The 17,269-nt window shown below is 44.8% G+C and overlaps 1 protein-coding gene across 2 annotated transcripts in view; it reads right to left on the bottom strand.

Annotated features, from left to right (window-relative positions):
* The window catches only part of NDUFV2 (NADH:ubiquinone oxidoreductase core subunit V2), a 168,283-nt gene that overhangs the window by 116,158 nt on the left and 34,856 nt on the right, over window positions 1-17,269 (bottom strand). For both annotated transcript variants that reach the window (XM_029591008.1, XM_029591007.1), the window contains one exon: window positions 1,394-1,562. In XM_029591008.1, the coding sequence (XP_029446868.1) occupies window positions 1,394-1,562 (169 nt within the window). The remainder of the gene's footprint in view (window positions 1-1,393; window positions 1,563-17,269) is intronic.

Genomic DNA, 17,269 nt, shown 5'->3' on the forward strand with positions numbered 1-17,269 from the left:
GCTGGGCTTGATGGACCCTTGGTCTGACCCAGCATGGCAATTTCTTATGTTCTTATGTTCTTTGTTTAATATACTTCCTGTTATCCCTTTTTGCTCAATTGTTAAAAATCCTGCATTTGAGCTTTTGTAAACCGTTGTGATAGCTTTACCGAATGACGGTATATAAAAACTCATTAAATAAATAAATATATATATATATATATATATATATATATAACGGTTACCAGTTGGAACAGATAGAAACTTAGGTAGTGGAAAATGCCCTAAATGTGGAGACCCCTGTAGCATGCTGGGACACCAGTTTTGGTCTTGTCCACGAGTCTGCTCCTGCTAGCACGATGTACACAACTACCTGACACATATGTGGGGTATCTTTTACATATCATATAAATGTGTTTCTTTGGGATGACGTTAGAGGCATCTTATTTCCAAACAAATATGTACAGTGGTGGTGCAGACTGGCAATATTTCTTGCAAAAAATGTGTTTTACAAAAATGGATCTCTTCAGACCCGCCCACAATGTTGCAATTTCATAACATGATCCATCACACATGTATGTTGGACAAATATATAGAAAGAAATTGAATGGTTTAATAAGAAAAAAAACTCTTAAACGGTGGGACATTTACCATCAATCTTTACACCCGGCAGCTCAGAGCCTGATCCTGAACGATGTAACCACTGATTAGTCTTAGACTAGTGGCTACTCTGTACGGCGCTGTTAGCCTTTTCTTTATTTTGCTTAAGGATCCTGAGCTCTGGAGTGGGTGGGTGGGTGGGATGGGTGCAGAATGGGGTATCTACTCGTATATTTAGTGGGATCTTTTCTTTTCTATGTAAAATGTCCTTCCAATATGCAGAACCACTTCTGGTGGACATTCCTCCATGTGCCTAGAAATAGTGTAAGTTTACACTGAATATATACTTGGCATATCTGTCATGTAATTTGCGCATGCTTGATGACGCTGTTCTGATGGGTTATCTGAAAAACTATTATGCTGCTATTTTGTTTGTTAATTCTTTGTTGTTCAATAAAAATGATTTAAACAAAAAAAAAAAATCCTGGGTTGTGTACAGAAGTCATCCTTCCACACACAAGCAAAATAACAGACATAATGTGCACTGCCGAACCAGGACTACTGTCCTCAAAAGCTACTGAGGTTGGTGGGAGGATCCTTTATATAAAAGGCAGGAAAGACAATAGGTCCAAGGGCCTGAACTTATATCAAAGTCAGCGCTCTCCAGGAATATAACCTAGGAGCATTGGAATGAGTATAAGAAATGAAAACTATTGAAATAAAATTGACCCTATAAGAAATATCTGTCCTGTTGTAAAAGGCAGGAATAATGACTGATTGAAAATATAAAATTGTACAACTTGCTGTTACATACCAAGCTTTTTCTTAATGGCTTCTAGTATACCATCAGAGTCTCGAAGCATGCAGGGTGTTGTGGTGCAGATCTGAATGTGGTATTTTCCTACTGGCTTGCGATTAAACATTGTATAAAAAGTTGCCACTTCATATACTCTCATGGATGGCATTTGTAAAATCTCAGCAACCTACAATACAAAAATGAACAGATTTCTTGTTTAGTATACAAATTCAGAATCGCTGCACTGTACATTGATCTAATTTAATTTGATTTATAAAACAATTTAATTACTGCACTATTAAAGCCCCCTTTTTCCTTTGCCAAAAAGGGAACATGTTCAAGGTGTGCTACAGAATTGTTAAATTTGTTTTAATTAGACAGTTAGGATTTTTATAATGGGAAATACATTTTTGAACAGATATCTTGGCATCTTATTTTTATGCCATTTTAACTCATTTTTCTCTTATCATTTTTCTTTACAAATGCTTAACTGCTTCAAATGTATACATTTGGTGTGCCACAGTGCAGTGGTTAAGATCTTACTGCATCATAGCAGAACTGTAATCAATTGCATAGCAGCTAAGATATACAAACTGAAGCAACAAGATCAACTTATCCTACTGAATATAGTGCATGATAAGCAGGAGCTAGTTATAGTAAAGCAAATTATGTAATTTTATAATAAATGTCCAAGTGAATTATTACGAGCTGGCTTTATTGTAGCAGGCATTGCATATCAATCTTAGTTTGAATATACCAGAAAGCTTTATAACACGTTTACAATCTTCTTTAACTTGTCCTAGAGAATTGTTTCAGTGTTACTCGCCTTACCTCTCCAATAGGAAATAATGAGAAAGGAAATACCCTTGATTATAATATTTATGCCAAATATTGTATAGAAAAATTGGAGGCTGTTACGGACTCTTTAGGCATTCTAATAAGAGTCTGCTGCTTTTGTTGATGTGCCCTCTACTACCACTAAAGCAGTTTGGACTAGCTTTGATTATGTTGCCAAGTCCAAAATTGAAGGTGCAATTTTGAAATTTAGTTCTTACAGAGATGCTCATTAGATCCCTGCCTTTTTTGGGTTCATGTAGGTTTAAATAATTTTGAGTAAACTGGTTGATCTGTCTCTTATAGAAGGAGAATTTCCAGATGGTTTTAAAAGAGCAGTTGTACACTATTTTGAAGAATACTCAGCTTACACCAGATAGCCCTACACGTTATAGGCCAATTTCGATTCTCTCTTCTTTAGTGAAGGTTATTGAGAAAGTGGCACTGCTTCAGTTTGATTTTTTACAAAAACAAACTTTTACATTTGAGTCAGTGGTTTTCAAACTGGTAATAGTACTGAGATTCGTTTGCTCAGTCTCATTTTATTGTTCACAAATTAGATCAAAAACAACCTATTATTGGTATTTTCTTCGACATTTCAGTTGCTTTTGACTGGATATCATTTTATCTTAATGCAACATCTTGCAGAGACAAAGTTGGGTTGAGCTGTTTTTAATTGGTTCTGCTCCTAATTAGTTAAAGAGAAATTACTACTTACCTGATCATTTCCTTTCCTTTAATAAGGACAGGTGGATCCAGAACCAGTGGGGTTATGCACCTCTACCAGCAGAAGGAGACGGAGCAAAGCCAACATCAAGGTATATATACCCCTGCAGACATATCAGCCCGCCAGTATTCTCTGCAAAAGCTGACTGTGGACATTCTAACAAAGCTTGATTACTAACAGATAACTATTCCAGCACTCAGCCAACAGGAAAACACTGAGCTCAAAGAGTGTAAACACTAGTCTAGGGGCTGGATTGACACTTACCAGTAATCCCTGGAAAATGCAGCCACACAGGACAATAGCACAACCATCTGGCAGCCAAGGGTGGGAAGGTAGATCCACCTGTCCTTATTAAAGAAAAGGAAATCAATCAGGTAAGTAGTAATTTCTCATTTCTTAGCATATGGACAGGTGGATCCAGAACCAGTGGGATGTAACAAAGCTACTCCCGAACAGGGCAAGAGGCTACCCGCGGTCCAATCAACACCAGCCAACAGGAAAACACTGAAGATGGATCTTCCAATCAATTTCTGAGCCATAGCTGGCGACTAGCCGCTATTACCGAAGCTACCTCTCTCGCTAAAGGGCAGACCAAACTGCAGTCCACATCTGCCAAAAGGCAGCTGCTGGTTCCATCACTGACCTGGAATACACACCAGATTCAATCAACCTGAGCGAGAAGTAAACAAGAGCAAGCCACCAGGGAACAACAGGAAGCTATATGCCAATTCATTGCCATTGTGTCAAAAGTCTGCTTAAGGATAGACTCAATTCTCCTATCCTGTGCATCCTTCAAGGCAGTGCCCTCCTCTACAGGGATAGTCTTCCACTTGTTTACGGCACACACAAGCGCAATTGCTCTCGTGCAACTGGATCCAGGGAGTACAGTCCTTCCAAAACCCGTCCCTCTTTAAAAATTAGCTACCGGGGCACCACATTCAAGATCAATCAATTCTTGAATGGCCTCCATAAAAGGGAAGAAACAAGAGGCTTTACACACAGAAATCAAAATGGGATCTTTCTTTAGCTAAGACATGGATTCCGCCCCCGAACTCCCTGCATCCTCAATGTCTGGGAAATCAGAGCCGGTAATGTCTTTATGAAAAAAAACACAACATAGTTCTATATGGCTCCAATCTCGGAGGAATTTCCCCATCTTCCAGGAAGGAAGGATCGGCTTCACCATCTATGCCATCTGGGTCCCTATCGGGGAGACACGCAGCAGATCTAGGCTTACTTCAATGCTTACAGACAGCACCAGGCACGCGGGAATCCGCAGCCTGCAATCCTGACCTGTCAAGATTGACCGGGGCCAGGGACTGCACCTGAAGGAAGGACTGCAGTCCTTGAAAAAAATTCTATCCAAAAAAAGGCAGCTGGATCCATGCCAAAACCAGGGGGCATCAGACCTGCACCCACTGAACTAACTTCCAGTATTTACGAAGCAGTTAGGGGAGTCCCAAAATCAGGCGACACCTCTGGCAGCTCTTTTTCCATTCCCGCACCAGGCTGGGAAAAACCGGTCTTAGTAAAATCAGACTAAGGCAATTCTCCCTGAGCCTCCAAACAGTGCTGACAAGCCTAAATATAACAAGTAACACATAGGGCGAGGCACTTGGACTTCTTTGCTATGGGTGCCATCAGTCTGTCAATACACCCTAACAGACATCTGATAATTGTGCACCCAGCTATGTTCGTGCTGCAAGAACTAGGCACCCAAAATTTAGGAGCCCAAAAATTAGGTGCTCAACACTGTGCTTTGATAAGCATGCAAAGCGAGCTCAAATAAGTGCGTGCAAGTGTGTGTGCACAACTGAGTGCTCTGGTAGTTGCTCCTATATGCCCAACCTGGACACCCAGCTGGGCCACAAGCACAGACAGAATTGAAGAGGACAGTCTTGTGTGCAGAAAAATGCACGAAAATGCCACCATGGCCTACCACATGGCAAACAAGACAAGCCTGAGAGCGGGGCCTTTCCCAAAAAGGGCTGCTCAACCCAAATTGCCCCCATCCCCTAGGCTCCCCCGGAGGTGGGAACAACCATTGGATCAGTGGACAGAGCATGGAGACCAGAGGAAAAGGAGTCCCTATTTAACTCTGCTTCATTGGTTTTTTTTGTAAATTACCCTTTACCTGAGCTCAGCCCATCCCAGTTGAGTAAAAGTCTATCTCCGGCTGCAGGGGGGAGAGGGCAAGGACCTTCACTGGGGTTTTTTGTGGAGTTTTTTTTTTACAGCCAAGTCCACGCCAGCTGAAAAACCAGCTACCAGACCAAGGCACTCGTCTGAGAGAAAGATCCAAGGAAATCACCTCAGGAATTCTCAAATGAGGAAAGGACCATAAGGTATCACCACAGGAAAGCAGGGCAAATAGTTCTTCTCTTCTCCTTTGAAAATTTTTTTTTAAGAAATCCTCAGTAGGGAGATGTACGTCCACCATCTGCTGGAAACGGAGAATATTGGCATGCTGATGTCACTGCAGGGGTAGATATATCGTGATGTCAGCTTTGCTCAGTCTCCATATACTGGTAGAGGTGCATAACCCCACGTGTCCATATGCTAAGAAAGTAAGAGTTGGACAAAATTCTTCAGACTGGGCATCAATTTCCTATGGTGTACCACAGGGGTCTTGTCTGTCTTCGATTCTTTTCAATGTTTACATGCATCCCTAATGCTTTTTGTTATAAGATCTAGGAACAGATTTCAAAATGTACGCTGATATACAGCTTTTGTTTCCAGTTTCAGTGAGTGTACTTTAGCCACGTCTTCTGGTATCCCAGACATTACAACTAGTTAAGCACTGGATGAGTGAGAATGGTCTCCTACTGAACCTTGCTAAAACAGAAGCTGTATTTTCATGTTTCCTTGGACTTCATGTTTTCTTTGACCATTGATGATGTTGCTATTCCTGACTCCAATATAGTTCGTAACCTAGGAGTGTTATTTGATTCCTCTTTTAAACTTTGATTTACAACTGAAATTAGTGGTGAAAAGGGGCTTTTTAAAATTAAGACAAGTGCGATGGCTGAAACACATTTTAGATCTCAGTGATTTTAGAATGGTGGTTCAGGTTTTTGTCCTGTCCAATAAACTATTGTAATGCTTATATGTGGGCCATCCTAAATGTCAATTGTTAGCTTTGCAACTTCTTTAGAAATATGCAGCAGATTTGGTTACTGGCTGTGCTTTACATGATCATATTGTACCAGCTCTGCAATCTCTACACTGGCTTCCCATTAAACAAAGAATAAAATTTAAAATATTGTCATTTTGGTTTTTAAGGCACGAATTGAAGGCAATCCACCTTATTTGAGAGATTATTTGAACTGATATTAGCGCCTTATTACGCTTCATTCAAAGAATTTAGTTTTGCTGGAGTTACCTGACAAAAAGGAAACTCCACTTAAAAGAAACATGCAATTGTGCATTTTCTTTTGCTGCCCCTTCCATGTGGAACAATCTGCCTTTGTCCTTACATCAGGAGAGTGACTATAAGATGACCAGGGAGGCTTTTAATCATGATGTGCAATTTGTTTTAAACTTTTTTTTTAAATAATATCTGTATATTTTTATGTTATTTGTTAAATGCTGTAAATGTTTTATTGTAACCTGCTTGAAAGAGTCTAGTAATTGACGGGATATAAATTGTTCAAAATAAATAAAATTTTAGCATCTGTGCTCCTTCTCTCTACAACCAGCTTCCAAATTCTGCATCTTCCATCTTGCAGCACAGTATGTCTGAACTAGCCTTCCTGAGTTGGCATATCATGCTCCCACTGGCCATATTGAAATATAGAAACATAGAAACATAGAAACATAGAAATGACGGCAGAAGAAGACCAAATGGCCCATCCAGTCTGCCCAGCAAGCTTCCCTCATTTCTTCTCTCATACTTATCTGTTTCTCTTAGCTCTTGGTTCTAATTCCCTTCCACCCCCACCATTAATGTAGAGAGCGGTGATGGAGCTGCATCCAAGTGAAATATCTAGCTTGAGTAGTTAGAGGTAGTAGGGGTAGTAACCGCCGCAATAAGCAAGCTACACCCATGCTTATTTGTTTTTACCCAGATTATGTTATACAGCCTTTATTGGTTGTTTATCTTCTCCCCTGCCGTTGAAGCAGGGAGCTATGCTGGATATGCGTGAGGTATCAGTTTTTTTCTTCTCCCCTGCCGTTGAAGCAGAGAGCTATGCTGGATATGCATTGAAAGTGAAGTATCAGGCACATTTGGTTTGGGGTAGTAACCGCCGTAACAAGCCAGCTACTCCCCGCTTTGTGAGTGTGAATCCTTTTTTCTTCTCCCCTGCCGTTTAAGCAGAGAGCTCTGCTGGATGTGTGAAGTAACAGTTTTTCTTTTCCCCTGCTGTTGAAGCAGAGAACTATGCTGGATATGCATTGAAGTGAAGTATAAGAATGGAGTGATCAAGCTAGTTGAAAGGCATCAGGAGTAGAGGAAGGTGGAGGTAGTAATTTGGATATTTGGTTTGGGGTAGTAACCGCCGTAACAAGCCAGCTACTCCCACCAGTTTTAGGTTGTTTTTAAATCTTAAACCCAAAGTCTATCTGATCATAGTTGCATTGATTTGAACCAGTTTATTGTAATAAGTACATTTCTGGGTCCTCTTATTTGTCCTGTGTTTCAGGTCTTAACTAGATTATAAACTAAGGAGCAGGAATTGTCATTTATGTTTATCTATGAAGCGTTGCATTTATCTGGAACTTTTTGTCAGAGGATGTGGTTAAGGAAACTAGTGTAGCTGGATTTAAAAAAAAAAAAAAAGGTATGGATAAGTTCCTGGAGGAGAAAGCGCAGTTGCTTCCCAGTAACAGGTGTTCTAAAACAGCCGGATGTTAGTCCTCACAGATGGGCGATATCATCAGATGGAGCCCGGCATGGAGAACTTTGACTGGCACACTAAGGTCCCCCTTCAATCTCATAATATAGAAAAAATCATGAGCAAAAAAAAATAAGACAAGAAAACGCAGGAGAACCCAACTGCACGGGGTGGCTCGTGGGATTCCTGAGAACTAATATCCTGCTGTCCTAGAAGAACACCTGTTACAGGTAAGCAACTGCGCTTTCTCCTAGGTCAAGCAGAATGGTAGTCCTCACAGATGGGTGAATACCATGCTCCAGGCTGCTCTCGGCAACAGCCAAGACTAACAGGCACAAAATGTGGTGCCAACAGGCACAACTGTGGTGCTATTGGTCAAATAGGGAGATAGCCTGGTCCCACCCAAGGGGCCTTAGGTAGGAAGAGTTGGGTTTAAGCCGGGAAGAGATTGCGTAGGACAGATTGGCCGAAGCTACTGCCTTGTCGACCATCCTTGTCCAAGCAATAATGAACGGCAAACGTGTGCAGGGAGCTCCACGTCACAACCCTGCAGATTTCAGTGACATGAACCACCTGTAAGTGGGCCACCGATGCTGCCATAGCCCTCAGAGTGAGCTTTAACTCAGCCTCCCAGCTGAAGGCCCGACTGCGCATAGCAGAATGAGATGGAGTCTTCTAGCCAATTGGATTTCCCTGGTGGAAATGGGGCCTTGGAAAAAAGGTGGGCAACACAAGACTGATTGATGTGAAAAATCAGTCACTACCTTAGGCAGGAACATGGGATGCGTACGCAGGACCACACGATCCTGAAAGAACTTCGTGTAAGGTGGGTACATAACCAAGGCCTGAAGCTCACTTACCCTACGAGCTGAAGTAACCACCACCAGAAAACGGACTTTCCAGGTGAGGAATTTCAGCTCAAAAGGAGGATGCATGAATCACACCAACACAATGTTGAGATCCTAGGACAACAGGGGGCTTTAGCTGAAGCAGACCCCGCATTAAGCGACCTACTATAGGCTGAACCAAGATAGGCGTGCCAGCAATGCCGCGATAAGCGCTGACTGCACTCAAATGAACCCTAACCGAGGTGGTTTTGAGCCCAGCCTCGGAGAGGTGCCACATGTAGTTCAGAAACCTTGGAACAGGGCAAGTGAATGGATCTAAGCCATTCCCCTCGCACTAGACGGAGAACCTCTTCCACCTCAAACTAAGATGGAATTCCTGGTGGAAGATTTCCTGGAGGCTACCAGCACTTGAGACACGTTGTCAGACAAATCCAGATCAGGCAAAGTCCCTAGACAGATGGGATCTCTGACTGGTTCCCTCTCCTTCTGGAGCTTCCCTCCTTCTCTGACTGGTTCCCTCTCCTTCTGGAGCATCAGAAGAGTTCTCATGAGCAGCGGAATAGGAAGGTATGTGTATAGGAGGCCTGTGCCCTAATGAAGGGCAAAGGCGTTTGAGGCTGGGCATCCATCTGTCCTCAAAAGGGAGCAAAAATTGCTCACCTTGCGGTTGTATGGGGAGGCAAAGAGATCCACATCTGGAATTCCCCATAAGCAGAAAATCTGGGCTGCCAATGCCAGGTTCAATGACCATTCGTACGGCTGAAAACAGCGGCTCAGGCAGTCCGCCAGCATGTTCAGCGTTCCAGCCATGGACGCCGTTTGCAGTGACATGCCCTGTGCAGAGCCCACGACCAGATCTACACCATCTCTTAAGAGAGGAGGTACGATCCTTGGCCCCAGTTTGTTGATGTACCACAATGCCACCTGACTGTCTGAATCAGGACTAGTTTGCGGGTCAAACAAACCAGGGTTTATCTGGTACAGAGCTTCCTGAGCCGTCCAGTGAACCTGCGTATGGAGGCCATCTACATGGGCTCCCCAACCGTGGGGGGACAGCATCGGTGGTAAGAACCACTTGAGGCGGGGCAGCTTGAAAGGGGATCCCTTGCTCTAGATTAGAGAGATTCTCCCACCAGGACAGGGAGATCCTCAAGAGGCTGCGTGATGGAGACAAGGGCTCAGAGGTCCTGGGATGCCTGTTACCATTGCAAACGCAGTGTCCACTGCGCCCTGCGCATGCAGAGGTGGGCAATTGGGATGACATGGACAGAGGCTGCCATGTGGCCCAGCAAACGAAGCAGCAGACAGGCAGTTACTTGCTGTCTGCTGCATACCAAGGTCGCCAGTGAGGACAGGGGGAGAGCCCAATCGTGGGGCAAACATGCCTTGCCTGAGTCATGTCCAGTCTGGCTCCTATGAAGTCCAGCTGAGGGAACGGGCAGAGGTGAGACTTTGGATAGCTGATAACAAACCCTAAAGATTGCAGCACCTGTACAGTAAGGGTCAAAGCGTCATCACCCCCTCGCGGGAGGGTTTCGACCAACCAGTCGTCATGTCCCCTCTGATGGCTGAGGTGTGCTGCCACCACTGCCAGGCACTTGGTGAACATCCAAGGGGCTGAGGGCAAGCCAAATGGCAGTCCCCAGTACTGGAGGTGAACCTGTCCAACCACAAAGCAGAGAAACTTCCTGTGGTTTGGGAAGATCACAATCTGGGTGTAAGCCTCCTTGAGATCGAGGGAGCAGAGCCAATCTTTTCTGAAGCGCAGGGATCAGAGTGACCAGAGACCATTTTGAACTTTTCCCTTTGAAGGAATTTGTTCAAGGTTCTGAGGTCGAGAATGGGACGTAGGCCCCCAGTTCTCTTTGATATCAGGAAATACCTTAAATAGTACCCTCTGCCTTGCTGATGATGGGGAACGGGTTCTACCACTCCTGCCATCATCAGAGCGGAAAGCTCTGTCAAAAATTATTTCCTGTGGGGCAGAGGAGCCCCACAACAGATATGGGGGAAAATCCCACTGACACTTGTCTGAATTTCAGAGAATACCCTTGGCGAACAATGGTAAGCACCCACCGGTCGGACATGATGAGCGGCTAGTGGTGGCTGAAACAAAGAAGCCTGCCATTTACCGGGGGATCATGCGGCAGGGCTATGGCTGGTTAACCCATGCTCCCTCACCTCCAGTCAAAAGCCCATAGCTGGGGCTTACTGGGGAGCTGGCTGGGTTTTGGGGGTTCGCTGCTGACGAGAGCAAACCCTGGAACTCGGCCGGGAGGATTTGCTGCAGAGGATAGCGGATCGGAAGCGCTAGCTGACAGCTATTGAAGGGTTTCATCGTGATCCTTCAATTGAGCTACCACATACCTGACCTTACCCCCAAAGAGATTCTCTCCTGTACAGGGGAGATCTGCCAACTTCTCTTGTACCTCTGGACAAAGGTTCGAGGCACGGAGCCAGGCCATCCTACGGGCACCGATCCCCACTGCGGCTACCCTGGCTGCTGTTTCGAAAACATCATACGTGGATCTCACCTTGTGTTTTCCGGCTTCTAGACCCTGTTGAACACCTGCAGAGAACAACTCCTGTTGCTGCTACAGCAGGCATTCGGCAAGTTCATGGACTTGTTTCCACAGGTTCCAGTTGTACTGTGTCATATATAACTGGTAGGAGGTGATATGGGCGATGAGCAGGGCACCCTGAATGACTTTCCTACCCGAGGCATTCAGCTCCCTGTGTTCCCAGCCCGAAGGGTCGAAGACATGGGTACGGGAACGCAAGGCCCTTTTAAGAGCACACTATCACTGACTGGTGACGGAGGTGGCATCGTTCGAACCCTAAGGCTTGCAGTACCAAATAGGTGGCATCCGCCTTCCTATTCACAGGAGGAATAGATATCAGGTGTTCCCACATCCTAAGGAGGAGCTCCTCGAATAAGTCGTGGACCAGAACAGCCACTATCTCCTTTGGGGCATTGACAAACTGGAGCACTTCCAGCATCTTATGGCGAGCTTCTTCCTCCGTGAGGAGTTGGAAGGGGATGGCTTCAGCCATGGCCCAAACAAAATCCACAAAGGAGATATCCTCTGGAGAAGACAGATGCCTTTCTTCTGGCGGCGAGGGCTCCAAGAGATCACCAGATTCTTCAGAGCAGGACTCTGAGGAGTCATCTCCCCATGGGTCATATAGGCCTTCTTCTTCGCTAAGGTCCCCGGGGGGCCTGCGCGGACGAAGCCCATCCACCGAAGGCCCTGGAAGCAACAAGGGCATAGATGGTACCGGGAGCCCTATTGGCAGCGATGGCAATGAGAAACACGATATCCTGGCCAGGAATTGTGGCCTCGGGACCAAAGAACTAGATGGCATCAACGGCTGTTGCGTTTCATCCTCCTCAGAAGATCCAGTGATGGGAATCAGTCCTGAGGAGGGCATAGTTGGTCGCTGGGGAACTGAAGAGCCCCCGGGCATCGGAAGGACACCAAGTAAGACGTCCAGACACTCAAGCAGTGACACCAAGAGAGATGGCACAGGCTCCGGCGCTGGTATGGGAGCCGGCGTCAATGGAGACACCCCTCAGGGCTCAGAGCACCGCACTCTGCACCCTGCAGTCCAACTCCTCCTGGAAGTCTGATGTAGACAGCACTGATGGAGGGGGACGAGGTGTCACCGGAGCCTCCACGGAACCCTGAGGAGGCTCGGTGCCTGGCACTGCTAAAGGTGTGGAACGCCTGGAACTCCCAGGCCTGTCAGAGAATGGGGCCTACTTGCCACTGCTACCACTCGTGCCGTACTGGAACCGAAACCATGTGCAGACGGTGACTGGTGTCTATACTTGTGGGCCTTCCCACGGTACTCTGTCCAGTCTTTCCCTGGCACCGAGGAAGCTGAGGATCCCGAAGTCCTCAAGGGCACCGAAATCGGCAAGGGTCGATAACTGGCTCCTCGCTCCTTGGAAGAACTCACCGGGGGCGTGGAAAGGGGCAGTGTATCCATTGGTTCCCCTCGAATCCTGGGTGTCAGAGACTCCGAAGCAGGCATGGGCAGAGTAGACTTCTTTGGCCCAAAAAGTTTCTTCATTTTATCAAGCCAAGCACAACGGCCTTTGGGGGTCATCTGATCGCACAGCTAACGCCCTCGGACATCATGTAATGCCCCCAGGCACAGGATGCAGATCTCATGCTTTTCCGTGATGGACATGGTCCTCAGGCACTGGCGAAAACCGGACGCCACCATAAAAAGAAAGCCAGCGAACGGTAGATGGCAGATGGCCACCTGGGAGCGACACAACAGGAATCAACCAGAAAGAAGGTAGAGGTAGTAAAAATACCTACTGTACTGTAAGCTTTGCCTATAGTCTCTAGAGCAGAGCTTTCCAAACTTTTCATGTTGGTGACACACTTTTTAGACAAACAATTTCGTGACACGGTAATTCAGTCTACTAGCAAACCAGAGGTTAAAGGTTAAACGAACGAAATGTATTTCGACAATTTATGTATGTTTCCTTAAATATACACATAATAAAATGTTTCACGACACAACCTATCTTGTGAAAACCTTTCATTTATATTAAAAATATATAATATTCCAAGATTAATGTTAGCGTTATAATTTATGAGTAACAAAATTAAAACTAAGTTTTTGTGCTATTCAATTTACCTCTTTAATGAGATATATGAGCTTGATGGGATGAACACAGCTTTTGAATATTTGGTGTTAATAAAAAAAGTCCAAAGGGTCTTCTGCGTAATTTTAAAAAGCTGGCCAGTTTCACACTATAAAATTATTTGATAGCCTCATTCAACTAATTCTATATGGCTATGAAAGTGAAGTCTGGAATTTATAGGAAGGGACAGAATGTCAATATAAATCCTGCACCTCCAGTTCTGTAACTCTGTGTATCTACTGAAATTCCCCCAAACAATGGAGCTTGGATGTTTCCCTTACAGCTCATCATACTAAAAGATATTTTCAAATTCTGGAGTCACCTCACAGTAACAGCAGCACAAACACCTTCCACTGCCAGGCACATTGTAAACTAACACAAAACCCCGCAAAAAAGACACTCAAAATCTATACTGCAATCCCATTGTAACTTAACAGTAATAACACCAAGGACTCAAACAACAATACCCTACCTGTGAAAAAGCAAGGGTAAATATTACACTGGGTCCTAGAATACCAATACACCACCTACTTAGGAAACAAAACAAACCAGATTGCTATAGATCCCTATGCTAGCAGAATCTTTCATCATGATCACACACACAGAGCAAAGACAGATCCTTACCAAATACAGAATACAAAATAAAGGAGCACAAATTAGACAAAAACTGAAATGGAAACCCCCAAGAAGCCAGACTGTGTGTATTAACAATGGAAAAACAGAACCACCATTCCTCATAAAGCAAATAAAATCAAGAAACATAAAGCATCAGTTATAATAGTAAAACCATACTAATAAAAGAATATTTTAAAACTACTGATAAATAGAATTTCTATTAATTAAAATCTTATACATTTTTTACAATTTCCCAAACACCAATAAAATATTTCAAAACAGCACATATATCAAACACCACCCAATAATTAAAACTAATAAGGATTTAAAAAAGCCCCTGCTGTCCATACGTGGGAGCTCTTGATTTCCAGTCACCCTGATATTGTCAAGGATTAGGTGGTTATCCTCTCTCTCTCTCACACATACTCACATGTCCATTCTCTCTCACACATACACTGTCACATACATACACATTCATGCTCTTATACCCACCATAACTTCTTGCTCTCACAGACACTGACACACGCTCAGGCTCTAAGACACTCTCTCCCCCTCACACACACACACAAACTCTTACTCCCCTGGATTTTCTCTTACACACTCATGCTCTCACTCTCTCTGGCTCCCTCACATACAAACACACACACCCAGGCAAGTTCCCAATCATTCTCACACAAACACACACACCCAGGCATTCTCACACACTGAAACTGACCCCCAGGCAGGCTCCCATTCATTTTCACACCACTCCCTCACCATCCCCCAGGCATGCACACATTCATTCTCATACACACAGACCCCAGGCAGGCACCAATTCATTCTCACACACACACACACACCCCACACACAGGCAGGCACCTATTCTCACACATACAAAACCTAGGAAGACACCCGTTCATTCTCATACACAGACACATCCTCAGGCAGGCACCCATGCATTCACACACAGACACATCCTCAGGCAGGCACCCATGCATTCACACACATACACCCCCAGGCAGACTCCCATTCATACACACGCACACACTAAAGGCAGACCCCCTCTCTTTCTTTTGCCAGCAACCTCGGAACCTCACTCATTCCTCTGCTGCCACTGTCACTGATGCCGCATGGCTATTGGGGAGGCGCTGATTGCTGCTACTGGCACTGAAGCCCATTCTGCTGCCTCCTCTGTGCAGGCCCCGTGGGTTTCCACTTCCTCCATGTTGATCTCCTACATTGTGAGATCCGCATAGAGAAAGTGCTACTCTTGCACATTACCAAAGATTACATGTGCCAATCAGTAAAAAGTCTTTTTTTTTTTCCTTTGCTGTCTGATCTTAGTTTTCTAATCGGTTGGTCACAAGCTTTTTTGTTCCACCTCCCCTTTCTTATTTTTTTGCCAATTCCTTTCATATTGTCTTTTTTTCTATTTCTTTACTCTCCATCTATCTTCTTCCCTCAAACACACAGTCAGGTTCTCATTCTCACATGCTTTCTCTCTCTCACACACACACACAGGCTCTCACTCTCACATGCTCTCTCTCATACAATCATTCATACACACAGTCTCTCACTGGCACATGCTGTCTGACTCACACACACAGGCTCTCTCTCTCTCCCACATGCTGTCTTGCTCAAGCACAGGCTCTCACTGTCACATGCTCTCTCTCATACAATCATTCATACACACAGGCTCTCACTGTCACATGCTGTCTCTCTCTCACACACACAGGCTCTCACATGCTGTCTCTGCAAACATTCAGGTCCTCACTCCCACACACAATCTCTCAACTCATCTCATACACGCACACAATCTCGCAACTCATCTCATACACGCACTCTACGGGCCGCCCTCAGCCTCTCTCTCTTACCTCTGGGCCTCCTCTTCACAGGTCGCTGCAGGATGGGCTCTGCAGCGGCCCTGATCTTCTCGGGTTGATCCGCGGCAGCCCTGATCTTCTTGGGCCAATCCGCGGTGGGGACCCTGCTACCGGGCCTCCTCCTCTTCTCAGCCCACTGCAAAACGCTGTTCCTCTTCTGCACACGGCTGATGCTCCTCCTCTTTCCTGCCCGTGCGGCTCCAGCAACATTTTTCTTCCAGGGCCATGTAGGCAGGAAGGAGGAGGAGCACCTGCACGTTTAGATGTGACCTTTTTCTTCGGGCCGTGGTGATGTGAGCTCCACCACGGCCCTGCCGATCTTCCTACTGTGTGTCTCCGGCACAGCAAGGTGATGCTTAACTACTCAGCCGCCAGTGGGATGAAATCCACCGGCGGCCGCATTGGCTTCCTTTGACCTCTCCTTGGTATACCACGTCACGTGCACCGGGCTTGCGCGACACACCGGCACAGTGGAGGCGACACACACTTTGGAAAGCTCTGCTCTAGAGTGTACTATATTCTCCCCTTCAAAAAGGATTCTCCTTCTCAAAAAGAATTTCAGGGGCTAACTCAGATTATTCTTGATTTAAATATCACTAACATTCTGGAAGTATCTCAAAAGGGGTCAAGTCAAACCTTCTACCTTAATAGTTTCATTCCTACTAGAATCTGATAAGGAATGGATTATGAAGATGTTTTTAGACATCCTACAGAGACGCTTCTGGACATGAAAATCAGTGCCTTTCCGGACCTTGCAAGACCTACTCAGTTGAAGAGGAGACAATTTCTTCGATTGAGGCCCCAAGTAATACAACTTGGAGCCTTTTTTCTACTAAAATACCCATGCAAATGTGTGATTAAATATCAGAATCTTATGTTTATGTGCCCTCTCAACTTGTTGCTTTTTTGAAGGGTAAGAGTTGCCTGTAATTTCTTCTTCCCCTATAGCTGATGTTTAAGCGCCACTTATCTGTAACCTTAATCGATCATTTAATATTGGCTCCTGTATCAGATCCTATATTTCATAGTTTAGAAAAAATTATTCCTGTGGTTGTGTTTGCATCCTCCACTATTTGAGGACTTGACATGCAGATGGATTTTCTTCAGTTTTTTTCTATTCTTTTCACTTTTTGTTATCTTTCTCTGCTTGCAAATTCAAGTATTTTCTTGAAGTGTATTGTGTAAATTTATAAATTAAAAATAAAAAAACCCAAAACCTACCGCGCTGGAAAAAGCACCGACCAGAGAAGGGGGACCAGACGTTGGATGGGCAAAAAATGCTGTTTTTAAGCATGAAAGATACTTGTAGAGCGGAGCTCCAAAAACCGCAAGGCAACTATTACCGCGGAAAAAAAGACTGAAAGGGGACCTTGCGTGGATGAAAAGTTTTCCGTGCCGGGTTTCATCTGATGTTACCCATCTATGAGGATTACCATCCTGCTTGTCCTAGGAGAAGTCCATAAACTGCTATTAATCAATAGGGAATAGCCACTGCTTGTTGACAGCATTA

The sequence above is a fragment of the Rhinatrema bivittatum genome, chromosome 2 (assembly GCF_901001135.1).
Source record: "Rhinatrema bivittatum chromosome 2, aRhiBiv1.1, whole genome shotgun sequence".
NCBI lineage: Eukaryota > Metazoa > Chordata > Amphibia > Gymnophiona > Rhinatrematidae > Rhinatrema > Rhinatrema bivittatum.